At 35.6% G+C, this 27,569-nt stretch overlaps 2 protein-coding genes and 2 long non-coding RNA genes across 4 annotated transcripts; 3 read left to right on the forward strand and 1 right to left on the reverse strand.

Moving 5' to 3' along the window:
• Positions 1-1,201: 1,201 nt before the first annotated feature.
• On the forward strand, positions 1,202-6,286 carry LOC110911144 (V-type proton ATPase subunit d2). Its single transcript, XM_022155732.2, has 10 exons — positions 1,202-1,572; positions 2,930-3,050; positions 3,317-3,424; positions 3,516-3,618; positions 4,257-4,337; positions 4,414-4,499; positions 4,948-5,007; positions 5,107-5,155; positions 5,281-5,415; positions 5,919-6,286. The coding sequence occupies exons 1-10, from the start codon at positions 1,392-1,394 to the stop codon at positions 6,048-6,050; spliced, it is 1,056 nt and encodes a 351-aa protein (XP_022011424.1). The 5' UTR covers positions 1,202-1,391; the 3' UTR covers positions 6,051-6,286.
• Positions 6,287-6,831: 545 nt separating this feature from the next.
• On the reverse strand, positions 6,832-8,219 carry LOC110911145 (pectate lyase). Its single transcript, XM_022155733.2, has 2 exons — positions 7,534-8,219; positions 6,832-7,423 (listed from the first exon to the last, which is right to left on the reverse strand). Exons 1-2 carry the CDS (start codon positions 8,197-8,199, stop codon positions 6,959-6,961), a joined length of 1,131 nt encoding a protein of 376 aa, XP_022011425.2. The 5' UTR covers positions 8,200-8,219; the 3' UTR covers positions 6,832-6,958.
• A 9,170-nt stretch (positions 8,220-17,389) lies between these two features.
• On the forward strand, positions 17,390-20,776 carry LOC110911146. The gene is made up of 3 exons (XR_004880655.1): positions 17,390-17,705; positions 18,627-19,094; positions 20,194-20,776. It is a non-coding gene; the product is annotated as an uncharacterized LOC110911146 (long non-coding RNA).
• Positions 20,777-23,394: 2,618 nt separating this feature from the next.
• LOC110911149 lies at positions 23,395-26,857 on the forward strand. The gene is made up of 4 exons (XR_004880657.1): positions 23,395-23,798; positions 24,720-25,187; positions 26,287-26,543; positions 26,640-26,857. It is a non-coding gene; the product is annotated as an uncharacterized LOC110911149 (long non-coding RNA).
• The last annotated feature ends 712 nt before the right edge of the window (positions 26,858-27,569 follow it).

A 27,569-nucleotide genomic window follows, 5' to 3' on the forward strand; every position in this document is an offset into this window, starting at 1 on the left:
CTTATAATCTCTAAAAAAATGCAACACAATCTGGTATTCAGTTTTTGAATATGTATTATGTTTAGATTATGGAGTTTTTCCCAAAAAGTTTATTGGTGGAAAACTTATTTACCAAACTTCTAAAAAAAGTTTTTATAAAAAAAAGTTTTATGAAAACGAAAATGCTTCTAAAAACGTTTTTTATAATTTTTTTATGAAAACTAAAATTTCATTTTGTTAAATAAGGTATTATATAAAGTTTTTTAATATAACAAATTAGACAAAACAAGTGAGCTTGTTTCATATCAATTTACTAATCGCTAAGTGCTAACCCATGTAAGTGTGTACACCCAACCAAGTAAATACACAAACATACAGAATACGAACAAAGCTCATATCAAACCCGTATGTGCAAGGTTTCGAGTCATCGGAACAAATTGGTTAACAATCTCAATCAAACAAAAACCGGAGTGAAAATGGTTGGAATATTATTAAATTGATAATAATGACAACAACGTAGAGGGTCTTGAGCATTTGAAATGTGATAGGACACATTGCTTTAATCACTTGTACACTAATGCATCATCTACTTGTACATTTTAATCCGCATAACAATACTGTCCAAGACAACCATCGAAACGTCGACAAAAATGAGTAGGACATCACGGTACCTTCGGATTTTTTTAAAACATTATAGTTTATAAGATATAATAAGAATACGTAAAATAATTATAAGTTTGTTGTGGAAGGGGATAAGTGTAACTAATTAGCCATAATTTTCTTAAGATAAAGGGATTTAAGTGTAATAATATGAGGGACTAAAATATAATTAGTGTTTAAAAGACTATGTTACCCTCATTTTAGGGGTGTTTTTATAAATAAAGAGGGAAGAAGTTCTTATTTTTTGGGTATCTTAAAATACCCCTCACTCATGCATTATAATATAGTATAGATAAAATATGGTATTTATTTATAAAAAAGAAATGATCATTTTGCCCTTGCGAAAAAGGACAAAATAGCAGGATTTTTATAAGAAAAATATGACATGATTTCATTTTTGGACCAAAATGGCAATAAAACTGAAATCACAGGAACCCAGATGCAAAAAGTTTGAGTTTTGGACTAAAGTGACAAAAGTGACCAAACCACAGGGACCAAAATGGCAGTTTACTCAATATAATATCTTACAACTTTAATAAGAGGTGCAAAATCTGGTTGGAAATGATACGAACCGGGTTCAAGATCCGGGTCACAAATAAAAAACCTGATAAAATCCAAAATACCTGAATTTTGATTTGATCCAAACAACCCCGTCCGTCTCCCCAATCAATTCAATCTTCTGGATCTCCATTGTTAGGGTTTCACTTTCTCAACCAAAACTCTAATACAATCTCTCCATTCAATCGGACAAGATGTACGGATTCGAAGCTATGACGTTCAACATTCACGGCGGTTACCTCGAGGCGATCGTCAGGGGCCACAGATCTGGATTGCTGACCGCTGCAGATTACAACAATCTCTGTCAGTGTGAAACCCTAGACGACATCAAGATGCATCTCTCTGCTACCGAATACGGTCCTTATCTTCAAAACGGTATCGTTTTATTCGGATTTGTCGTGTAATTCCGTTTCCTATTGGTTTGATTGATCTCGTTTTTGTTGAATGTTGATGTGGTTATGAATTTTACATGTGTTGATGATGATTTGATTTGATTTGATTGAGTAGATAGATCATTTTTTTTGGAGAGTAATGAAGATCAGATACTGATTGTGTTGAATATTGATGTGGTTATAAATGTTATACGTGTTTATGATAGTTTGATTGAGTAAGGAGCTTAGTTTGTGTGAGGGATTAAGATTGGATTGCTGTTGTTTATAGTTTAGATTGATAGAAAGTGAAGTTATTTTGCTCGATTAAATGCTTAGCGATAAGGAAGTTGGTACCGATTGATCATGTGTTGGTGGTTGATGTTTTGGAGCAGGAGAATATGTGTACACACCTTTATATGTTTCATTTGTCATTTGATATGCTTTTAAAAACTTAATTCTAACTTTTAAGGGACTTTTTGCCAGTTTGAATGATGTTATATGTATGTGTGTGTATATATGTATGTATAAATACTTTTATATGTTCCCTCCTTCAAATGAATCAAATTTTTAAGCTTAAATCTTACTTCTAAGCAACTTTGTGCCAGTATGAATGATATATATACACTCACTACATTAAAATCTCACACCTGTGCTATTATAATACATTATACTTAGTGAGTTATCATGCTGAGATTTTACTGGAAATGTTTCTTTGACAACTTTTGTTTGGTTTTAATTGACAAAGATTGGATTAATACCTGAAACCATGGTTGTAAAATTCCTGACTAGTCTTCGATTAGTCGCCGATTAATCACTAATCGGTAGTTCACCGATTAATCGCTAGTCGGTCAATGGCCGTCTTATTCTGGCCAAATTTTGGCCAGATTCCAGCCAAATTTCGACCAAACCTTATAAATTCCCGCCAGTTACTTTAAAAAATGGGTCAATGAGGGGTTAAAATATGTCTACTTTAATAAACTACATATAAAAATGTGTGTGTATATATATAACTAAAAATTACATGTAAAAATCCCAATCCGATTAATCGCTAGTCGGTACCCCACCGACCGACTAGCGCCTGATTCCTACAACACTGCCTGAAACCTATTTTGATTTCATATGCATGTACATGAATGGATAATTTTTGTTTAACTTAGTATAAGAAGGAAACTTGGCCCCGTGATTATGGGATGACTCATCTTATGAAGATGAATGTTGTATAATATGTTTTTCATTTTTAGCTGATGTTATTTTATTAAAATGTGTAGATGAGTAGATGTCAAATTTTGCTTGTTTTAGGTATTTAGGATGGGAGTTCATAAGTTGTCTTTGCTGATCATGCTTGTGGCATTTTTTTGCAGAGCCTTCACCATTGCATACAACTACAATTGTGGAGAAATGCACCCTTAAGTTGGTTGATGAGTATAAGCACATGTTATGCCAAGCCACTGAGCCTATGTCAACCTTCTTAGAGTATATAACGTATGCAAATTATCTTATTCTTCTAAAGATACACTTTCTCTTAACTACTGTTTGCATGTAGATTCTTTTATCTTTCTAAAGATTCCCATTTTCTGTAATTTGTACTTTACAACTATTCTTGCATACTGTAATCATTTGCATATTGGGATTAACCGCCTAATAGTCTTCCAAGTTTATATTAGTCTTCTTGATTGTAGTTTAAGGCCACTAAATAGCATGAAGAGGATAGAAGATTGATTAATATAAATTTACTGTTGCCCGTACAGATATGGTCACATGATTGATAATGTTGTTCTGATTGTTACTGGAACTTTGCATGAGAGAGATGTTCAGGAACTGTTAGAGAAATGCCACCCTTTGGGAATGTTTGACAGGTAATCTTTTTTTTTTTTTTTTGCTCAATACATCTTCTGACTTTTGATACAAATGCTTATTATGATATAATTTTTCTGTTTGTTTCTTCAGTATTGCTACCCTGGCAGTTGCTCAGAATATGCGCGAGCTTTATAGACTCGTGCTGGTGGATACACCACTTGCTCCATACTTCTCTGAGTGCATCACGTCAGAGGTACAGTTTCACATTAGTTCACAATAGAGTTAACAGTTTCGATCCATTTGCTTATGAATGAGTCGCGTTGAGTGATTATCAATCTCTAAAGGATCACATAGATCAATTTTGAAAAAAAGTTAGGTAAAAAGGAAACATGTCAGATGGGTTGAAGGGGTCAAAAGTTGCCCAAAATGCATTGTCGGTGCATACAACCTACTTAATCACTTCATTCAAAGATTTTGATTATTATTGTAGGAATTTATTTATTGTAATCATATTAACAAACAAATAATATATAGAAATCATAAATGTTTCTTAAAATGTGAACAGGGGTTTCGAATCAACCCGCATTTCACCATTCCATAAAATAAAGTTCTCTTTGTCTTTTCCTGTGGTATTATTTTTCTACCGACCTTGTTTTAGTCATCAGACGACATTAGTCTTTGTTATGTGTGCATTTAAGTTGTCTATTACAATCTTCATCCTACAGTAAACAAAAGATTCAAAGCTTAGTCGTTAATACTTACTTTTGACCTTGACTTTTTTCTCTCTTAACATCCAATAAACAAGTTTCTGATTATTTTTACTGCAAGCAGTGGTGCTTGTTTTTTTGTCGTCTTATTATTTAGAAACAAATTGATTGGTATTATGTGCAGGATTTGGATGATATGAACATAGAGATAATGAGAAACACTCTTTACAAAGCATATCTTGAGGACTTCTACCGTTTTTGTCAGGTAAGCATTTGCTGATTATTTTGAAATCTGCAAATGCTTTCCCAAAGTTTCTGTTTTAACATTAGTTTGTGAATAGAAACTAGGTGGAGCGACTGCTGAAATTATGTCTGATCTTTTAGCATTCGAGGCGGACAGGAGAGCTGTTAATATCACCATAAACAGGTGCTGCAACTATATCTGTAAACACGTTTCTGTAGGAGAGTTCTCTATATGATACACTGGCATTTTCGTACTGTATACTTATGAATATGTCGATTTGGGCTTTGTTTCAATTTAAACGGGTCAAATTGAGAAATTATCTTAAAGTAAAGCATGTCAATCAGGTTGAAAGTCACTCAAAGTCTATTCTAAATGTGTAACCTGCTAAAATCATATCATTAGAAATTTGATTTGATTTTATTTATTTTGTTATCTTAACTAACAAATTATTTTACCTTTTTTGTTTCCAAAATAGACAAAAAAATGTTTTTCAACCGTTGTTGAATTTGACCTCTTTCAAGCTGTAACCCAATCCGCCCACTTGCTCATCTTGCGACCTCTACTATTTAATGATAAAGTTTCTAATGTTAACTTAGTAATCTTTTATCGACTTGTAATTTTGCATATGTAGCATTGGAACAGAGCTTACTCGAGATGACCGTAGGAAGCTGTACTCTAGTTTTGGTTTACTGTAAGTTGTCATAACTCTTGATGTATATGCTAATTAGAGATTTGTTTATCTTTTTTTTATTTACATAACATTTTTGTTATCTTTTTGTTTCTGAAATAGTTACCCCTATGGCCACGAGGAACTTGCTGTTTGTGAGGACATAGATCAGGTATGCTTTTTTCCTATCAAAATTTTGGTATTTTTCCAAATGCACCCTCCGATTCTCCTGAAGGGGTAGAAAGGTAAATTACCAATAGTCTGATTGAATTTCATGCCTGTAAAACCGCCACCTAGGTTCGCGGTGTGATGGAGAAATACCCTCCTTACCAGCCAATATTCTCCAAGTTGTCATACGGCGAGAGCCAGATGCTCGATAAGGCATTTTACGAAGAGGAAGTGAAGCGACTGTGTTTATCGTTCGAGCAACAGGTTCGTACCTGCAAATCATGTTTTATTATTTTATTATTATTTACTATTAGAGTAAAACGCAATTTCCGTCCCCGATGTTTGGCTAGTTTTGCAACTTTCGTCCAAAGGTTTGTTTTTCCGCATCTGGATTCAAAAGGTTTGAAATCTTGCCATTTACATCCGGCTCGTTAACTCCATCCATTTTTCTCTGTTAAGTCAGGGGTATTTCTGTCCTTTTTGTTAACTATTCGGTCTTTTTACATAAAGTGAAAAAGACCGAATTGCCTTTTAAGCTTACAAAAAAGATGGAAATACCCCTGACTTAATGGAGAAAAATGGATGGAGTTAACGAGCCGGATGAAAATGGCAAGATTCAAACCTTTTAAATCCAGATACGGAAAACAAACCTTTGGACGAAAGTCGCAAAACTGGCCAAACCTCAGGGACGAAAATGGCATTTTACTCTTAATATTAATTTCCAAACTGATGGTGTATTTGTTTGAAACCGTTGTGTGAATGTGCAGTTTCACTATGGTGTGTTCTTTGCATACATGCGGCTCAAGGAGCAGGAGATCAGGAACCTGATGTGGATATCAGAGTGCGTGGCCCAAAACCAGAAATCGAGGGTTCACGACAGCGTGGTCTTCATATTTTAGCTTGAAACTATTTATGTATATTCATTTGCTGCCTTCCGTTATTTAATTCAATTACTTTGTCCCTCCATAATGCTGCCGCAGATTCTTTGCAAAATAAGGTTACCGTGTATGTTAAGTTTTGTTGTTTTAAGAGAGTGAAGAACTCGCGATAAATTGCTTTGTCAACATGAACCTGGATATGCCTATGGTATGTAATTTGAATTTGTTAGAATGATTACGTAACCTCTTGTATGATTTTTCTTTTCTTATGAGTGGCAAAACATACAGGTTGTACCCTTGCAAATTTTAGGGGTATTTTAGGCATTCACCTTTCTCCAAGCTAACTTTAACATATAAGCATCTTGTGAACAACCCAACTTTGAATAATAACACATTCATCAACATACAATCAATGCATTCATATTCAAAAACAGATTTATAAGTGCATTTTATTCATAATAATATACCTAAAAGATTTGTTTAGGGTCAAAATTTGTTGGATCAAACATTTAGTTGGCGTTGTGTAGCGAGGGAGGAAGACCCCAAGTCATTGCAGATTGTGATCGTCGTATTGGTAGTCGAACGTGGCAGTTCGGATTCACACCCTCTCTGACTATTTTGGTGCAACATCATTATTTATCAAAAGTAGCAATTTTTAAACATTAATAAAACTAGCCAATGAAAGCTGTCATTAGTCCTGACCCTAAACAAAAATAGAAAAACATATTAATCAATGATACCTATCGTTAGTACTTATAGATCAATGACAACACATTATAATGAATATATTCACAAAAAAAAATGTACAAATTCTGAATCTTGTTCTTAGAGGATTAACCTTCCTATATATACAATACATACATATATATATATGCATCAAAGCTACAATCTAACAAATCCATCAACAACTCTTAATCAAACCTTAATAATTAACATGGTAATCCTACTCGGCATCCGAGGGTGGCACCCGCAAAGTTGGTGAGCTCATGAACCCTATGAGCCGGTTCCGGTTTCAACAATGGGTAACCCTTGTATGCTGCTGCCCAATTAGGGTTTCCTGACATAACAAAGAATGCTCCATTTAGCATCAGGTCTCCCTCTGATCTCCATGTCCACTTACACCATTCTGATTTCTCTGCAAAGTTTCTGTGAGTCACTTCCTTGACTGCACCGTGTTCCGCTTTGAAGCGGTTCCCCTGGCTGATGATCGTCGCCCCTTTTGCACCTCCAATCGCGTAGCACTTCCACATCGTGTAGTCGTTGTTCACGACATGAACAAACCCCCATCGCACCGCTGGCAGTCGTTGCGTAAGTCCTTTTCCAAAGTGGTTGTAAGCGAGCGTGACTCTCATGTTTTCATCCGGGGTCTCGTCGCTTGCACCAAATAACAAAGCCTGATATTCAAATATTAGAAAGAATATATTAGCTAACGTTTATTATTATATAATATAATTCGTGACGCGTTTCGATAAACAATGAGAATTAGGGTTAAGAGTTTGTTGACCTTATCGTGTCTAACGAAATGGTTATTCGAGATGGTGATATCGGTGGAACGCGCAACGATATCAATGAGGCCATCGTATGAGCCCGCGAACGAGCAATGATCGATCCATATGTCAGTAGACCCGAATATGCAAATGGCGTCACCGTCACTTGCTCCTCTAATTCCAACATGATGAGGGGATGATCTTATCATGCCACCCTTAGCTGGTGAGATATCATACATATGGATGTTGAAGATGATGACATTTTTAATATTTTGTAACATGAACCCGGCCCCACCCGCGATGTGGATGTGAAACCCGCGGCCATCGATGGTCTTGTGGCTCGTAAAAAGAAGCTCGCGGCAGAGCCTAATATTCATGTGGCCCGCGAAAATGATCCATAGTGGTTCGGGTTGGAGGACTGCATGGCGTAGGGTACCCGGTTTAGGGTTCATCACGTCACCATCGGCGGGGTTGGTGACAATGTAGACTTTGCCACCTTTCCCGCCGACAGTATTGTGTCCAAACCCTTGGACACACCCGGCAATTTTTTGACGGTTGTCGGCCCATTTGGGGTCGCATCGCCAACATTTGTCGATAATGTTATGGGCCTTGCATGGGCCGTCATGTTTTTTATGTCTAATCAGCCCCCTCCTGTTGCTAAACATGGTTTCACTGAAAATCATAAACCAATATTAGGGTTGTTAGAAAGCTTATGGCTCGAGGCTTGCTAAAAAATACAGAAAAAAATTCATTTATAAACGAACCGCGCTTCCTCAATTTTACATGAGTCAACCTTGAGATAAGATAAGTCCGTTCGTTAGTTTGCTTGTTTGACTCGTTTAAATTAATTCCAAATTTTAATATTTATAAGTTATAAATCAATTCCATTAACAAATAAACCCAATAATAATATGTTCAATGAGCTCAATCCACATAACCTTAACATAAATTTTACTTAAATATTAAATTTTAATTTAAACAACGGGCTTCTCAAGCAATTGGCCCGAGCTCATCGATAAGAATAAATGAGCCGAACCGAGTCGGCTAGTTTAGCTGTCGAATTAGGGGTGTTCAAAAACTGTTTAGCTGTCGAATTAGGGGTGTTCAAAAACTGTTGATACAGTCTGAACCACCCGAACCGAGCTGAATCAGCTGATTCGGCATGTTTCGGTGTGAACCAATTCTTGCGGTTCGATTTATGGTTTGGAACCGAACGCCAAAACTAAACCGGCCGAAATATTAAAAAATTAATAAATCATTTTTCTTAATCGTATTGGTATTTTCTAATTATAATCTGTATATATTCATTTAACTAACTTCATGCAATTATTTTCCACACTTTTTTTTATTTAAAAACACATTAATACTCAAAAGGTAAAATGTTTAATTTTTAAAATAAAAAAACTGGTTGGTTTGGTTTATTAAAAAGACCCGTGCTTGTCGGTTCAGCTGAAAAATTCCATCAAAACTAGCGCCGAACCGACCCGTGATCACCCCTATGTCGAACGCATAAACATATATATTTTTTTTGAAGATTATTGAAGATTAGAAAGAACCGATCAATAGTAAAGACTCACTTGAACGGGGTAGAATCGACGATGCCAATGATCATCACATAAAATAAACATATGAACAAAACAAAGGGGTATTTAACCGCCTTCATCATTAAACACCGATGACAAACACTAAATAAAAGAGATAACAAATAACAAATAACGGATAGTTGGATTAGCTAGTGGTTGGAGTCGGATCTTGAATTCAAGATCAGACTTTTATTAAACCAGGCTAGCAAATCCTACGTTTTGTTTTGTTGATTTAAGGTTTTTTAGTTAGATGATGAAGGAGGCTCGGTTAGAAGAAGAGATGTCGTAGGTTTATGTACGACATCCTATGTGCCAATGTTGTTCACATAAAATTCCGAATATTAAGGGAAACTGTTGGCTGAAAATTGGGTGAGAAAATGTAGGTAATCCACTTATATAGTTTGTCACATATATATGTTCTTTTTGGTCATTTAGGTTTCGATAAGCCATCTTATCCGGTTAAAAAGATTTGGACAAGAGAGAAAATGGTGGTAATTCATTTAAGTAAACCGTTGACTTAAAGCTTCTATTTTAGGAAAAACACACTTTCCGTAGGATCCCCACTCTTGGTTATTTTATAGAGTAAATTAGTTTTTGAGTCGCTGTGTTTTAATGGTTTTAACCATTTGAGTCTAAAATTTAAAAGTTTAACGTTCTAAGTCTCTAGCCTTTTATTTGATAACGTTTTGAGTCCAGCTTTGTTCATTTTATAACGGTTTGAGTCCAATATTGTTAAAAAAAATTGGCCTCAAAAGGTTAAAATTTGGACTTAAAAGGACTCAAATGGTTATAAAAAGTGTCTAGGGACTTATGGCGTTAAAAATTTTGATTTTGGACTCAAATTGTTGAAACCACTAAAACATAAGGACTCAAAAAGTAGTTTACTCCATTTTATATTTTTTTGAACACTTTCATTAAACAAAAACTAGCAAAAAGCTAACAAATACAACAGACGGAATTACAAATCAACGGTGGTAGATCCAGGAATTTTTTTCACTGGGTTCACTTTTTTTTGATACTCCAATTTCATATCTGACTGAACATAAAAAATTTCGGGTCGGTTCGACAGTTCGGATCGGGTAAGGTTCATCACATGATACAATAATGAAAAGAAAATCATCATTAGAAATTTAAAAACACATAATATAAAATACGATAGTCTTTACAAAAAAAAAATACCTAAAGTTGTTGACGACGAGTTTTCGTCTTTCGAAAATATTGCATTACACTCTCAACGGAAACTTATTAAATGTCAAAGGTTAATTAGGGACACTTATTCAATGTTAAATATTATCTTTATGCATGTTAAATATTTGAATACCATGTCTAGGATATAGGATCAAATAAGGAGGTATCATACATTATGATTTATTTGTTAAAACACTATGATCTATTTTTCATATTCATACATTTATGTATTAAGTATCAGTTTCTTTTGTAACAATTTATCTTTGATTTCATTTTAAACTTTAAAGGGTAATATTCTTTTTAGAAAAAAAATCAAACCGTAATCAAGCAAATCAACTGAAGGGGACTTTATTTAAAGAAATAAAAGAGCAGTACCATTGAACACTCGAAGAGAGTTGAAGAGGCTTTTCAATGCATTGCAGATTGGTATTGGTACTCTAATAAAAGATCATGTTTAAGGCATTTAAAAGCAATGCCTTCAATTGTAGTTTCGTACAATACGGGTCGAACAAAAAAATAACGATGATACCATTCAAGTAGGCAAAAATTGCATCTTTTAGACAAACTGCATGGCGCAGCGGGGAGACTTTAGGGTTCTGTGATCCAGGCTCTTCTTTTAAGAGCCTGATGGTGGTTTTAATCTCATGGAACAAAAGATTAATAATTACCTTATACAGGATTCGAACCTGAATGTCTTGGGAAGAATAACGCGGATTAACAGTGGAGAACCAAAGCCTTTTTATTTATGGGTTCCTTTTATACTTTACTTATGGGTTCCTTTTCAATTTGTTATTTATATTTGCACTAAAAATTAAAAAAGGAATGAGTTCCTGGGAACCCGATGTTTGTTAATAGGTCCGCCCCTACAAATCAAGAACACACAAATCTTTCTGCAAAAGATTGTTAACTGGGGACCCATTTTTGATCCGAAGGTAAACTAAAATTTTATGTCTTCCACAACTTTAGCCACACTTACCCTGCTAAAACTGCTTCATTTCTTTCCTTTCATATGCACCAACTAACGGTTGTTAACGAGCTGAGTTTGACTTAACTTGAGCTCGAAATTATACGAGGCACTCCGATTGAAATCTTTCTACCGTGTTTAATTAGATAACTCAAGAATCCAATCTTTACCCTCTGTTAATTTTAATTTCAATTTCTACAGCTAAGAGCCTAAGATTAAAAAGTGTAAAAATGTCAATTTTCTATTAGTTTTAATCTAAAATATATTAACCATACAAAATATAAATATTCTAAACCATAAAAGGAGCATTTTTTTTATCTTTCAATATCAACTCACTTAATATGCCTTTGTTGAAATTTTTTATTGAGTTTAAAAAGTTGGTTCACATGTGACATAACGTTGTTTAATGACCCAATGACTAAAATGTTGACAACATTATATCAACTTAGGATGTCCACTTAAAAGAAATAAAAACTAAGTAGATGATCTAATTTGTTTCATTATATATAATAAATGCTTTACACAATTTAGTTTTGAAATGAAAAAAAGAGGAAAATTTGACATTTTCACACTTTTTGATTTTAACGGTTTGATTTAATATAAAAATAAAGAGTGAATTTCAAGGATTGTCCTTTATCTTTACACTCATTTTCAGGCGCTATCCTTTATGTTTTCATATCATACACGTTTTGTCCTTTAGGCCTAACCCAGTTAGTTTTTTCAGTTAAATTTGGTCATATGCTTTGCACATGAGGGCATTTTTGTCAATTCAAAGATTGCAGAAGCTTTGAGCTGTAAATCTGCCGTTGAAATTACCTTTGAATTGACAAAAAATCCCTCATGTGCAAAGCATATAACCAAATTTAACTGAAAAAAACTAACTGGGTTAGTGTCACAACTTGATAATAAAACACTTTTATTATGATGAATCAAATACAAGAAACAGAATGAATCAGTCGGCACAGATTCACAACCAAACAATGAACAAAAGATCTCCACCAGGATGATCTAATACAAGAGAAGGTAAACAACCCTAGACTCACGAATTAACTTGTGAGGATAGGGTATCTTGAGAGAGTAGTGAATGATGAGCAGGAAAGGATGAAATGCTCCAATGATAGAAAACTGGAACCATCTGCCCATTATATGGGCTAAAACCCTAAACACACCAGCGTGACATCAGCTGTCCTCAACGGCTATAAGCCCAAATGAAGGAAGCCCAGCAGGAACTGGCTACAGGCCCAAGGAACGGAAGCCCAGCAGGAACGAGACCGAGACACAGGGAGCCCAACCTCACAAACAAAATAAAAGGAAATGGTTAACGAACAAAATTATTTATATAAAGTTTTTATAAATAAGGGGCACATTTATACTGGAATGATACATGTATTTTAACATCCCCCCTCAGTGTAAATGTGCAAAAAAATTGGAGAGGCCTAAAGACTTACACATGTCGGAATGGGCCTTTGGCAGCAAGCCTTTGGTGAATATATCAGCCAGCTGATGTTCAGTTTTAATTCCATGTGTTTTGATCAACCCTGAAGCAATTTTCTCCCTTAAAAAGAACAAGTCAACTTCGAAATGTTTGGTTCTGTCGTGAAAGACAAGATTGGCAGCAATGGACAGGGCTGCAGTGTTATCACATTTTAGCTGAACTGGAATATTCACGTCAACTTGGAGTTCTCTCAAAACATTTAGAAGCCACAACACTTCGCATGTGGCACTCCACATGGATCTGTATTCTGCCTCGGCAGAAGACCTTGAAACAACACTTTGTTTTTTACTTTTCCATGATATCAAGGATTCACCAAGGAATATGCAGAAACCTGTAACAGATCTTCGGCTATCCACACATTTAGCCCAGTATGAGTCTGCAAAGGCGGTTAGCTGAAAAACATGGCTCCTTTTAAACACAATCCCAGTGCCAGGAGCACCTTTAAGGTATCGTAGTACCTTAAAAGCAATTTGAGTGTGAGCCTCTGTAGGCTTATGCATGAATTGGGATAAATACTGCACAGAGTAGGAAATATCAGGCCTGGTGTGAGATAGGTAAATGAGTTTACCTATCAGTTTTTGGTATTGAGTTACGTCAACAATCTGTGACTCTTTCTTTGTTAGGTTAGTCAAAACATGATTTTGCTCTATGGGACAGCTAGAAGGTTTGCTTCCACTCATCCCATATTCATTTAAGAGATCCATACAATATTTTCTTTGAGTAAGACACACACCATCAGCAGTTTTTATCACTTCAATTCCCAGAAAAAATTTTAATAACCCGAGATCCTTTATTAAAAATTCAGTTTTCAAAAGATGTTTAACTTTATTTATTTCATCTTCATTGTTTCCGGTTAACACGATATCGTCAACATAAACAAGGAGAACGATAAGCACAGAATTAACAGATTTAATAAACAGGGAATGATCACATTTGGACTGATTAAAGCCAATTTTAATCAGTACCTGAACCAGTCTTTCATTGCACATTCGTGGAGCTTGTTTCAGACCGTATAAAGACTTGTTTAACTTACACACTTTACCTTGCGTTTCAACACTTAGACCATCAGGTAACGACATATAGACTTCTTCTCTGAGGTTGCCATATAAAAATGCATTGTTTACGTCAAGTTGATATAATGGCCAGTTATTCTAAACAGACATACTAATGACACACCTTACAGTGACCATTTTAACAACGGGAGAAAAGGTTTCCTCAAAATCTATTCCCTCTCGTTGATTAAATCCCTTCGCAACAAGTCTAGCCTTAAACCTATCAATTTCACCTGTTGATTTGTATTTTACTTTATAGACCCATTTACACCCAATAGGTTTTTTCCCATTAGGTAAGTCAACGATATCCCATGTGTTATTCCTATACAAGGCAGATAATTCATCATTCATAGCGTCTACCCATCGTTTATCTTTAATAGCATCTTTATAAGTACAAGGCTCAACAAGTTTATTAATGTTAGCAGCAAAGCACACATTTTCTTTTGGCAGACTAGTATAATCAACATACTTATCATAGTTATATCTAGCATTTCCAACAATAAAGTCCTCAAATCTTTTTGGGGCAGTTGAGGATCTAGAGGACCTTCTAGTAGGGATGGTACCCTCAGGAAGGTTTGACTCGTCATTAACACTACTAGACTCAGCCCTCACAGGACCAGTTTCATTCCTTAGGGACTCATTACTCTCAGATGAACCATCAGTCCCTGATGATTGCTGAGTATCACTATCCATAGGTGATTCAACCTCATCACTGTGTTGCTGTGTCATGGTAGGTGAGTCAGTGATGACCTTCTCTTCATCATTGGGATTTAGGTCATTTGAAAATTCATAGTTGTCAAAAAAGTTTAATTGGTTTAAGTTATTTGGACCTTCTAGAATAGCATGAGATTCATTTTTGAAAGGAAATGTGGTTTCATGGAAACTAACATCTCTTGAGAAAATGAATTTTTTCTGTTCTAGACTCCACACCTTATATCCCTTTTTAAGATTGGAGTATCCCATAAAAACACATTTTTCAGCTCTTTCTTCAAGTTTATCAGGATTGTTTAAAACAGTGAAGTAGCAAAGACAACCAAAGGTTTTCAAGTGATCAAGAGAAGGTTTGAAACCAAACAATTTTTCATAAGGAGAACAGCCATATAACACAGAAGAAGGAAGCCTGTTAATTAAGTAAGATGCTGTCAGAACACATTCAGACCAGAACCTAAGAGGAACATTGGATTGAAATAGCAAAGCTCTAGCAATATTCAACAGGTGTCTGTGTTTTCTCTCCACAATACCATTTTGTTGTGGAGTATAGGTGCAGGAGGTTTGATGAATGATACCCTTTAGTTTAACAAAAGCAGTCATTTGAGAATTGGTGAACTCAGATCCATTATCACTCCTAAACATTTTTATATTGACTTCAAACTGAGTTTTAACAAGGTTGTAAAAACTCTCTATATTTTCAAAAACTTCTGACTTAGATTTCATCAGATAGACCCAAACAGATCTGCTGAAATCATCCACAATAGTAAGAAAATATTTGTATCCTTCCACACTAGTGACCTTGTAGGGACCCCAAACATCTAAGTGAATAAGGTCCCCAACCTTAGTTGATTGATGGTCACTGAGAGGGAAGGGTGACCTATGCTGTTTGGCCTTGTGACATATATCACAAGGATTCGACATGGACTCAGTTTTAAGCTGAAGGACCTTTAACACTTGTTCAGCTGGGTGACCCAGCCTGGAATGCCAGAGCTTTGCTTTTTCAACCATACTTAGACAAGAAAAACTAGAACTTAGAGAGTTACCACAGAAATATAAACCCTCAGTTTGCCTACCAGTCACCAGGGTTTTCTTTAAGCATGAATCCTGAATATAGCAAGAGTTTTCATCAAACACAACCTTAAGCCTATTGTCTTTAGCTAGCTTATACACAGAAATAAGGTTCACACAGTATTCAGGAACAACAAACACATCTTTTAAAATGACAGAGTCAGAAAGTTTAAAACACCCAATCTGAGTAACTTTTGCATCAGTACCGTTGGGATGTTTAACAGTAATATTATATTCAGACACATCAACCAGATTAAACATATTATCACTGGACATAACCATGTGCTGGTTTGCACCAGAATCAATAATCCAGTTTTGTTTTTGAGAAGAGAAAAGTTTCGAGTTAAAACAGAAAATATTTTTATATTCAGAGAAGGAATTAAAGCATTTACCTCCAACATTTGACTTATTTGGGTCATCAGTTTTATTCTCATTTAGCAAACCTAGCAGCTTAGAAAATTGATCAGCAGTCAGAGAGTTCAAAGAGCTAGAATTTTTATCATTCACAGTATTATTCAAAGAAGGACCAGAACCACTACTAGCAGCATTGTTTGACCTACCCCACTGAGAGCTACTTTGAGTAGGTTTTGATCTATAGTTTGGAGGATAACCGTTCAGTTCAAAACATTTATCAACTGTGTGTCCAATCTTGTTGCAATGAGAACATTTTAGATTTGGGTTGGGACCTTTATTGAATTTTTTCTTGTTATCATTGAAATTGTTAGATTTAGCTGCAAATCCTACATTGGGAACCTTTGAAACATTGTTGGACCCTCTATGAGATTCCTCTCTAGAGATGATAGAAAAGGCAGTTTTGATAGTTGGTAAAGGATCCCTTGTCAACAGATTGGTTCTAACAGGTTGATAAATGTCATCTAACCCCATTAAAAATTGCATAAGTTTGATTAATTGACTGAACTCATTGAATTTAACAGAAGCATTGCAGGTGCAGGAAGGCAGTTGAAGCATAGCATCAAATTGTTTCCACATAGTGTTAATTTTGTGGTAATACTCAGACACATTAGACCCATTTTGACTAACAGAGTTGATTTTTTGATATAAGCTAAACACAACTGACCCGTCAACTTTATCATATGTGTCTTTTAAATCATCCCACACTTCCGAGGCAAGTTTAGAATAGACTTGGCCAACATATAGTTCATCAGACACAGAGTTCAAAATCCAAGTAAGCACAATAGAGTTACATCGATCCCACTGACTAGTAAGAACATCATCATCTTTAGACTTACTACAAGTTCCATCAATAAAGCCTAGTTTGTTTTTAGCCATTAGAGCAAGTTTCATAGCATTAGACCACACAACATAGTTCTCAGTCCCTTTCAGTTTTATGCTAACAATTGTGAGACCACTTGAATCACTAGCATGAAGATATAAGGGGTCACTAGCATCTAACTTGCTAACCAATGTTATAGAAGATTCAGTTTTATCAGGCATAATGACAGATCAGTAATGCAGATAATAGAACAGACAGTAAGCACAGAACAGGTCAGACAAGACAAGAACACAAATTAGCCAACCAGTACAGATTAAGCAACCAGGATAGGCAAGAAAGACAAACAGACACAAGGCGAAACTGTAACATCCCGAAAACGGGTTTGGTAATCAAACCACGTTAATAGTAAAAACGGGTAAAATACCGTTAGTGGTAAATATTAACCCGGTAAATATTAGGACTCAAATAAATAAACCTAATATTAGTTAAAAAGAGGAATAAATACTTTGAGAAAACAAAGTATATAAAAAGGCCAAATTAACTGGACTTAAAACATAACGGGTTATAACTTCCCGAACCCGTTAAAGTAGCTAGGAGTAATTAACCTAGTTAGTAACATGTGACTAAATAAATAATGAATTATAGTTTCATTTGATCAAAATAAAAACATGAGGGACTAAAAAGGGGCAATTGTGAAAGTTGTATGATTAAAACAAAAATAAACCACACCAAACACACACTTAGTGTGTGTCCGGTCGATGTTAAACACAGGGGGCGACCAGGTTTCTCCATCAAACCCCAAATCTCCCAAAATTCACAAATTGAAGCCTCTAATCTGCTCCAAACCAAGTTTCAAGCATGAATTAGTGATCATCTCGTTGTGGGGATCAAAAGGTATGCAAAATTGTGGTATTTTGTTGCATCTTGAATTCTAGGTTAAATGTGAAAAATGAAAATTCAGCTTGATTTCTTGATGCATGGATGAAATTAGAAGTAATATGATGTTTAGGGATAAAACCCTAGATGAATTCTTGTTGAAATTTAGTGTGATGATTCTAGCAATTTTGATCACCATAGTAGATGATTATTGAGTTTGTAGAGACTAGATAAACACTAGAATTGTGAATACTATTCTAGTGAAAACTGAATTCATGTGCTAAATTCTAGTAAAAACCATGGTCACCATTGTAGGTGACTAGTGGGTTAAGTAGAATTGATAAACACTAGGAAATTTTGGGTTGTTCTAGTGTAATTTGACATATGCAAAGTTATTTCAGAACTTTAAAGGCAAATATGTGTGTTAAATAGTTTGAATGATGAAAAAAATTCGGGTTATATGACAAGTCATGAGCTTGTCAATGAATTATTTATAGAATATGCCCATAAGGTGTTCGATGTAATGCCTAAGTGAAATTGGGTATCTACTAGTTTATAGATAGAACTTGGTTTGGATAAATGCCTGATAACATGACAAAACGGGTTTCACTTATAGAGGGAAAACCCGTGGATTTTATGAGATAAAGAAATATAGTGTCTTCGATAATCAAGAACTAGGCTAACTTAGTGTTAACAATAGCATGAACTCGAGTTAAAAGATTCGTTAGAACGATAGCTTAAAGGAACGCCCACCGGGTAAATTGAAAATGCCTAAACTAGCTAAGGAACATGAATGTGCATATTAAGGGATGTTTGACTTTCGAAAAGTCAAACTGACCCATAATGCGATAAATGGTAATCTTTGGTATGAAATGCGTAAGGTGGAATAATCGTATTAAATTGTGATTAAACTAACCACCTTGAAAACAATGATGATAGTTTGACGCGTAACAAGCTAGGTGGAAGCTTGATGAGGGAGCGGGTCAAACGAATCAAGAAGGAAAGGAAAAAACATAGTTCGGACACGAGGTAAGTATATCTTACACTAGTCATATATTTCATAATATCCTTTTGTCGTATTACGAAAAAGATAATTTATGACGTAAGCCATAGTAGGCTAAAAAGTGTTAAGAAATGGAATTATAAGTAAGTGACCGCACAGTGTAAATCGGAGCGAGTCATATATATATTTACGAGGTGGTAATAAATATCATCTCGCTAATATAATCGGTCAATTCGGCCAAACGGGTCAAAAGGTGAAATTATCACCCTTTGACAATATCGACTAATGGGTTGTCAAGATGCATGATTTTAGGAAATAAATAGCACATGGATGCTTACATCGCTATCGCTTAGCAGCCACTAAGGAAATGTATTGAAACGGGTCAATATATTGATCCGAGCCAGGTATGTATAATAATACAACTCATCATGTAGAGCTTGGAGTTTTATAATAGTTAGACGAGGTTAAAATAAGATATCCGGTTATCTTTTAGGTAAACCGAATAAGTTGAGTTATGATTAAGGTGTTTTAGAAACATATTGGTTTCTAAACAAGAATATGGTTAAAATGTCGGATTTGGGGTTCAAACAAGCACTAATAGTCCTTCGTCGTAAAAGAATGACTAAAATTGACTAAAACACCCTAGTTGGCTAATTCGAATAAACAACCTTTAAAGGTAGTTTTGAAACGAGTTTTATGATCAAATAAATAATTGAAATAAGTGCAAGAAGCGAAAGATGTAAACTTTCGGTCAAATAACTCTATATGAGTCTTTGCCGTAGATTAGCAATCGGACGAGAAAAACTCGGATTATATAGATCATCTCATTAAGTCCACCACAATTATAGTTGTGGTGGAAGATTACTTGATAAAAATGTTGTATATAACGCTAGAAATGAATGAAAGCGACTTTAAGCTTTAAAGTGCTTAAATACCCTTAACGGGTCAAAATAAGCACTTGAACGTAAACGGGTTCTAACTAAGTAAGAAACCCATGATCTATGAATTATTTGATAGGAAATATTGAAATTATGATTCCATGAGTTTATGGATCAAGTAAACATGTTTGTGTGATAAAATCGCGAACGGGTCAAAATTTGGTAAAAATGGTAATAAGCCGAAGACTTAAAAGTCTTAAATTTTTGTTAATCCGGATGTCGGATTTTAACTCCATATGATGGAGAATTAAATTACGAACGCGTAGGAAAAAGAATCGTGTAAAACGGATTAAAAACGAGAGAGTTATGTCCGTTTCGGTAAGAACTAATGAAAAATAGACGTGCAGAGTTGACACGGGCGGGTGACTTTTTGACACGGCCGGGTGGCTGGGCTGTGAAAAATATATGTTAACTGACACGGCCGGGTGACTTTTTGACACGGCCGGGTGAAGGGGCTGAAAACAAAACAAAAATAATTTCTTGTTTTGTTACGTTAAGCACGGAACTTGTTTATACTCGATTATTAAAGTGTCAAAACTAATTATTTACATGGTTTTAACCGTAGGTGAAGATGGGATAAGCGGTTTGAAAGATACGAAAGTTTTCGTGCAAATAAACGGCAAAATAGGAAGGCTGGAATGCAGGGGTCACCGTAAATTACGGTGCCACCGTAAGTTACGGTGGAGCTGAAGGCTTTACGGCAGCCCCCTACTGATTTACGGTAGGGGCATGTCTCACCAGGGGCCACCGTAACTTACGGTGCCACCGTAAGTTACGGTGGAGGCCAGTTGGAAATCCATGTTTTGAGATCAAAAGTTTAACGTTGGGATTCTTTTTCCTTCCATTATTATTACCGGATTTGTTTAGACTTATTACAATTCCCGTATGACTAAAGCATTTCATGTTGATGAAATGTAGGTTCTTTTTGGATGCCGGAAGACTATCAAGCTCATCGAATGACCGAACACGATAAAGATACATGCTTCCGCACATTTCCTCGTCGTAAATTTTTAAACGACAAATTCGATCACTTATGTTGAATAACTTATGATTTGTAAAAGTTTTAACAAACTCGTATTTTCATAGTATGTGTAAACTTAATTACACATCTAATTGTTGGTATTTATATATAAAAAAAAACCGTTAAATAGTAACCAGAGTGTTACAAGTTGGTATCAGAGCCTTGGTTTAAGAGATTCGAGTATGGTGGGGAGGAACCATGCTTGGACTTAAACCTTATGCTCTTGACAAAGAATAGTGTTCGGTTCGAGGCTTGATCGCAAATCCGGTAAGTGCATGTATGCTAATGGTTTAGCGTATTAAAGTGTTGTAGACAACACATAGGGTTACCGTGTAATACACGTTACCCCAAATAAATGATTGATATAGTTGACAAAAATACGTGCGTTGACGTGTATAGTAGAAAAAGCCTTGTATTATAATACAGGCGATTATTGAAGTTGATATTACTAACTTTTGTGAATATCTTGATTGAAGGACGCTTGCATTTAAAGATGACAAGAGTTGAACAAATTAAGGATATGATAGAGGAACGGTCCGAAGTATGACGATAGGAGCATGCTCACTAAGGACTAAATCGCGTAACGACCGCGAACAAGGTTAATGGCAAGAAACGCCCGTCGGGGCAAGCATTACCAGGTGCGTGTTTTTAAATATAATCGCACAATTAGCAATATGCAACAAACATGTAGAGAATGATCGTTGCATAGGTAAATTAGAAACTTGGAAAAACCTGAACAGAAATACATATCCAGGATATAATTTCCAAGAAAACCGAATTGAGGCGTTAATTACATAGGGCGTGATGTGAAAACTATAAAAAGGTCGTGTATGTCATGTGTTAAATCGCTTACTCTGGCCAAGTAAGTAGTGGCATATGATACCATGAGTTTCTTATAGCGGACACATTTACATCCGATGTAGTAAGGGCGGAGTGAATGGGACTAATTAAAAGTACCCAAATGAATCAGATAAGCAAAATGTTTGATAATAAGGTAAACGCACAACCGAGTGATGGAAGCGTATTACATCAGGATAATGAGCCCGAATGAAGGGACAAAGAAGCATGTAAAAATGATTTAGACAAGTATTGGGAGGGAGTGTATTTACACTCAAACCCAGAAAACACAAGCATGAAAAGTGATTTAGACAAGTATTGGGAGGGGGTGTACTTACACTCGAACCCAGAAAATACAAGCATGAAAAGTGATGTAGACATGTATTGGGAGGGGGTGTACATACACTCGAACCCGGAAAAATATAAACATGTAAAACAAGGTAGACATGTATTGGGAGGGGGTGTACTTACACTCGAACCCGGAAAATATAAACATGTAAAACAAAGTAGACATGTATTGGGAGGGGGTGTACTTACACTCGAACCCGGAAAATGCGAATATGTCTCTAAACGAGTCGTTTTTGTAAAACGTCAAACTGAGGACAAAGTCGGAATATAAAAATGAAGCAAAGTCTTGATGCATACCGGGAGGGTTGCAATAATAACGACTTCGGTGAAACACCCGGTTGATGGGTAAGAATTAAACACATGCGTAAACCAAGAGACGTGAACGCGGGTTGAAAAATCAAAGTAACTTGGATTACGAGTAGGACTATAAAATCTCGTATATAGAAATTGTGAGTAAATATGTTCAACTATTCGAAGTCGAATGGGTTGAATAAAGAATAAAGTTGATGGTTTATTAAGTGATGGATTTCACATTAATAGGTCAAACATGTTGAATACAATATAACGCCGAATGGCACAAATGAGCGCTAGCCAGATAAAGGTAGCGTTAAATGCAAGAGAATAATGAGCCCGGTAATGGGATATAATCAAATAAGAATAAATTAGGGACTGTCAATATCCTGGTATAGATAATTGACAAAAGTTAAAAAGAAGATCCTAAAACTAAAACTTCGGTTTTAGTAAGAAATAATGTTTTTACAAACATAAATTCTGATAGGAATTTAAATAGTAAGCATGAAAGATACGAGTCTTGACGCCGATAGGCGCAAGACGAAATATTCGAAAAGTGATCTTTTCGAAAATGAAAGGTTGATAAAAACTAAACGTGACGTGAGACGATCACGGTCAATAAATGCAATGTGAAGTGGAATCACATTATAACCAAGTGAGCGAAAAAAAAAAGGAGTAACTGGACTAATAAGTCTAGTTAGTGAGACCGATTAAGGTCATTTAAGTAATTTGGTTGCTTGTAAGCGGTGGATTCGGTATAACTGGACTGAATAAATGAATTTTGAAAACAAAAGAAATTGTTGCTAAAAGTGAAAGATTTCACTTAAGATCTTTAAACGGGTCAAAGTAACGGATTCATAAGGAATTCGATAGTATATGAAAGCGATAGATATCGCTAAGTTAACTAAACAAGTGGAAATAACGAGACTACGTTAATTCGAAGTTATACTATGTCGTATGAGATATGTAGACAATTAGTAACCAAAAAGATGTTACCATACTTTCGGGTAATACTAACGATTGCTTAAAAAGTATAGGTAATGTTTAAAATATTTATCGGATAGAATACATTGAGTTTAAACTCAATGAATTACGTAAGAAAAGGTTTCGAGGACGAAACCTCTTTAAGGGGGGTAGACTTGTAACATCCCGAAAACGGGTTTGGTAATCAAACCACGTTAATAGTAAAAACGGGTAAAATACCGTTAGTGGTAAATATTAACCCGGTAAATATTAGGACTCAAATAAATAAACCTAATATTAGTTAAAAAGAGGAATAAATACTTTGAGAAAACAAAGTATATAAAAAGGCCAAATTAACTGGACTTAAAACATAACGGGTTATAACTTCCCGAACCTGTTAAAGTAACTAGGAGTAATTAACCTAGTTAGTAACATGTGACTAAATAAATAATGAATTATAGTTTCATTTGATCAAAATAAAAACATGAGGGACTAAAAAGGGGCAATTGTGAAAGTTGTATGATTAAAACAAAAATAAACCACACCAAACACACACTTAGTGTGTGTCCGGTCGATGTTAAACACAGGGGGCGACCAGGTTTCTCCATCAAACCCCAAATCTCCCAAAATTCACAAATTGAAGCCTCTAATCTGCTCCAAACCAAGTTTCAAGCATGAATTAGTGATCATCTCGTTGTGGGGATCAAAAGGTATGCAAAATTGTGGTATTTTGTTGCATCTTGAATTCTAGGTTAAATGTGAAAAATGAAAATTCAGCTTGATTTCTTGATGCATGGATGAAATTAGAAGTAATATGATGTTTAGGGATAAAACCCTAGATGAATTCTTGTTGAAATTTAGTGTGATGATTCTAGCAATTTTGATCACCATAGTAGATGATTATTGAGTTTGTAGAGACTAGATAAACACTAGAATTGTGAATACTATTCTAGTGAAAACTGAATTCATGTGCTAAATTCTAGTAAAAACCATGGTCACCATTGTAGGTGACTAGTGGGTTAAGTAGAATTGATAAACACTAGGAAATTTTGGGTTGTTCTAGTGTAATTTGACATATGCAAAGTTATTTCAGAACTTTAAAGGCAAATATGTGTGTTAAATAGTTTGAATGATGAAAAAAATTCGGGTTATATGACAAGTCATGAGCTTGTCAATGAATTATTTATAGAATATGCCCATAAGGTGTTCGATGTAATGCCTAAGTGAAATTGGGTATCTACTAGTTTATAGATAGAACTTGGTTTGGATAAATGCCTGATAACATGACAAAACGGGTTTCACTTATAGAGGGAAAACCCGTGGATTTTATGAGATAAAGAAATATAGTGTCTTCGATAATCAAGAACTAGGCTAACTTAGTGTTAACAATAGCATGAACTCGAGTTAAAAGATTCGTTAGAACGATAGCTTAAAGGAACGCCCACCGGGTAAATTGAAAATGCCTAAACTAGCTAAGGAACATGAATGTGCATATTAAGGGATGTTTGACTTTCGAAAAGTCAAACTGACCCATAATGCGATAAATGGTAATCTTTGGTATGAAATGCGTAAGGTGGAATAATCGTATTAAATTGTGATTAAACTAACCACCTTGAAAACAATGATGATAGTTTGACGCGTAACAAGCTAGGTGGAAGCTTGATGAGGGAGCGGGTCAAACGAATCAAGAAGGAAAGGAAAAAACATAGTTCGGACACGAGGTAAGTATATCTTACACTAGTCATATATTTCATAATATCCTTTTGTCGTATTACGAAAAAGATAATTTATGACGTAAGCCATAGTAGGCTAAAAAGTGTTAAGAAATGGAATTATAAGTAAGTGACCGCACAGTGTAAATCGGAGCGAGTCATATATATATTTACGAGGTGGTAATAAATATCATCTCGCTAATATAATCGGTCAATTCGGCCAAACGGGTCAAAAGGTGAAATTATCACCCTTTGACAATATCGACTAATGGGTTGTCAAGATGCATGATTTTAGGAAATAAATAGCACATGGATGCTTACATCGCTATCGCTTAGCAGCCACTAAGGAAATGTATTGAAACGGGTCAATATATTGATCCGAGCCAGGTATGTATAATAATACAACTCATCATGTAGAGCTTGGAGTTTTATAATAGTTAGACGAGGTTAAAATAAGATATCCGGTTATCTTTTAGGTAAACCGAATAAGTTGAGTTATGATTAAGGTGTTTTAGAAACATATTGGTTTCTAAACAAGAATATGGTTAAAATGTCGGATTTGGGGTTCAAACAAGCACTAATAGTCCTTCGTCGTAAAAGAATGACTAAAATTGACTAAAACACCCTAGTTGGCTAATTCGAATAAACAACCTTTAAAGGTAGTTTTGAAACGAGTTTTATGATCAAATAAATAATTGAAATAAGTGCAAGAAGCGAAAGATGTAAACTTTCGGTCAAATAACTCTATATGAGTCTTTGCCGTAGATTAGCAATCGGACGAGAAAAACTCGGATTATATAGATCATCTCATTAAGTCCACCACAATTATAGTTGTGGTGGAAGATTACTTGATAAAAATGTTGTATATAACGCTAGAAATGAATGAAAGCGACTTTAAGCTTTAAAGTGCTTAAATACCCTTAACGGGTCAAAATAAGCACTTGAACGTAAACGGGTTCTAACTAAGTAAGAAACCCATGATCTATGAATTATTTGATAGGAAATATTGAAATTATGATTCCATGAGTTTATGGATCAAGTAAACATGTTTGTGTGATAAAATCGCGAACGGGTCAAAATTTGGTAAAAATGGTAATAAGCCGAAGACTTAAAAGTCTTAAATTTTTGTTAATCCGGATGTCGGATTTTAACTCCATATGATGGAGAATTAAATTACGAACGCGTAGGAAAAAGAATCGTGTAAAACGGATTAAAAACGAGAGAGTTATGTCCGTTTCGGTAAGAACTAATGAAAAATAGACGTGCAGAGTTGACACGGGCGGGTGACTTTTTGACACGGCCGGGTGGCTGGGCTGTGAAAAATATATGTTAACTGACACGGCCGGGTGACTTTTTGACACGACCGGGTGAAGGGGCTGAAAACAAAACAAAAATAATTTCTTGTTTTGTTACGTTAAGCACGGAACTTGTTTATACTCGATTATTAAAGTGTCAAAACTAACTATTTACATGGTTTTAACCGTAGGTGAAGATGGGATAAGCGGTTTGAAAGATACGAAAGTTTTCGTGCAAATAAACGGCAAAATAGGAAGGCTGGAATGCAGGGGCCACCGTAAATTACGGTGCCACCGTAAGTTACGGTGGAGCTGAAGGCTTTACGGCAGCCCCCTACTGATTTACGGTAGGGGCATGTCTCACAAGGGGCCACCGTAACTTACGGTGCCACCGTAAGTTACGGTGGAGGCCAGTTGGAAATCCATGTTTTGAGATCAAAAGTTTAACGTTGGGATTCTTTTTCCTTCCATTATTATTACCGGATTTGTTTAGACTTATTACAATTCCCGTATGACTAAAGCATTTCATGTTGATGAAATGTAGGTTCTTTTTGGATGCCGGAAGACGATCAAGCTCATCGAAGGACCGAACACGATAAAGATACATGCTTCCGCACATTTCCTCGTCGTAAATTTTTAAACGACAAATTCGATCACTTATGTTGAATAACTTATGATTTGTAAAAGTTTTAATAAACTCGTATTTTCATAGTATGTGTAAACTTAATTACACATCTAATTGTTGGTATTTATATATATATATATATATATATATATATAAAAACCGTTAAATAGTAACCAGAGTGTTACAGAAACCTGGACAGAGGTCCGATCAGAGGTTCATCACTCAAAAGGTGCCTCCGCAGACAATGGCCAGGGAGCCACACCACAACAGACCAAACCAGACACAAATGCAACAGAGTGAACCCTCTCTGTGTCCCAATAATCAAACCAGTTATAGCCTAGCCCGGTATCAAGAATGCCTAGACACAAAACACAATGATGTAACAGAAAGTAAAGAGAAAGAGAAGGAACGATCTCACAGTGGGTGCACGGCAACGAGATCAGGTCTGCAGCCTTCACTTAGGGTTGCACACACTGACCAGAGAGCCCCGAAAAAGAAAAGCACAAAGCCTGTTCGTTTGCTCTTAAAAGAGACCAACGAGGTTCTTCTTTACCAAACAGATGAGAGCCACAAATTAGGGTTTCTGAAGAAGAACCGTCACAGCAACAAACCACAAGTATCAAACCCTAAAATTAGGGTTTCACACTCCCAGATCTACACCGCCTCCTCTGAGCAGAACCACTCCGGAAGCAGGGATCCGAGTACAGAACGCCGTAAGAAACCCTAGACGGACAGGAGAAGGTCAGCCGGAGCTTTGTACCGCATCGGAAGAAGAACCAGAGCCCTAAATCAACCTTGGGGCTCTGATACCATGTCACAACTTGATAATAAAACACTTTTATTATGATG

Source organism: Helianthus annuus, chromosome 15 (genome assembly GCF_002127325.2).
Source record: "Helianthus annuus cultivar XRQ/B chromosome 15, HanXRQr2.0-SUNRISE, whole genome shotgun sequence".
In the NCBI taxonomy this organism is placed as follows: Eukaryota; Viridiplantae; Streptophyta; class Magnoliopsida; order Asterales; family Asteraceae; genus Helianthus; species Helianthus annuus.

Bases quoted from the DNA above. Each gene is read 5' to 3' on its own strand.
- LOC110911144 (XM_022155732.2), top strand. From the start codon at position 1,392: ATGTACGGATTCGAAGCTATGACGTTCAACATTCACGGCGGTTACCTC. The intron at 3,619-4,256 runs GTACAGTTTCAC...TATTATGTGCAG, and splicing joins CTGAGTGCATCACGTCAGAG to GATTTGGATGATATGAACAT. The intron at 5,156-5,280 runs GTATGCTTTTTT...ACCGCCACCTAG, and splicing joins TTTGTGAGGACATAGATCAG to GTTCGCGGTGTGATGGAGAA.
- LOC110911145 (XM_022155733.2), bottom strand. From the start codon at position 8,199: ATGATTTTCAGTGAAACCATGTTTAGCAACAGGAGGGGGCTGATTAGA. The intron at 7,424-7,533 runs GTCAACAAACTC...TTTGAATATCAG, and splicing joins ATTTCGTTAGACACGATAAG to GCTTTGTTATTTGGTGCAAG.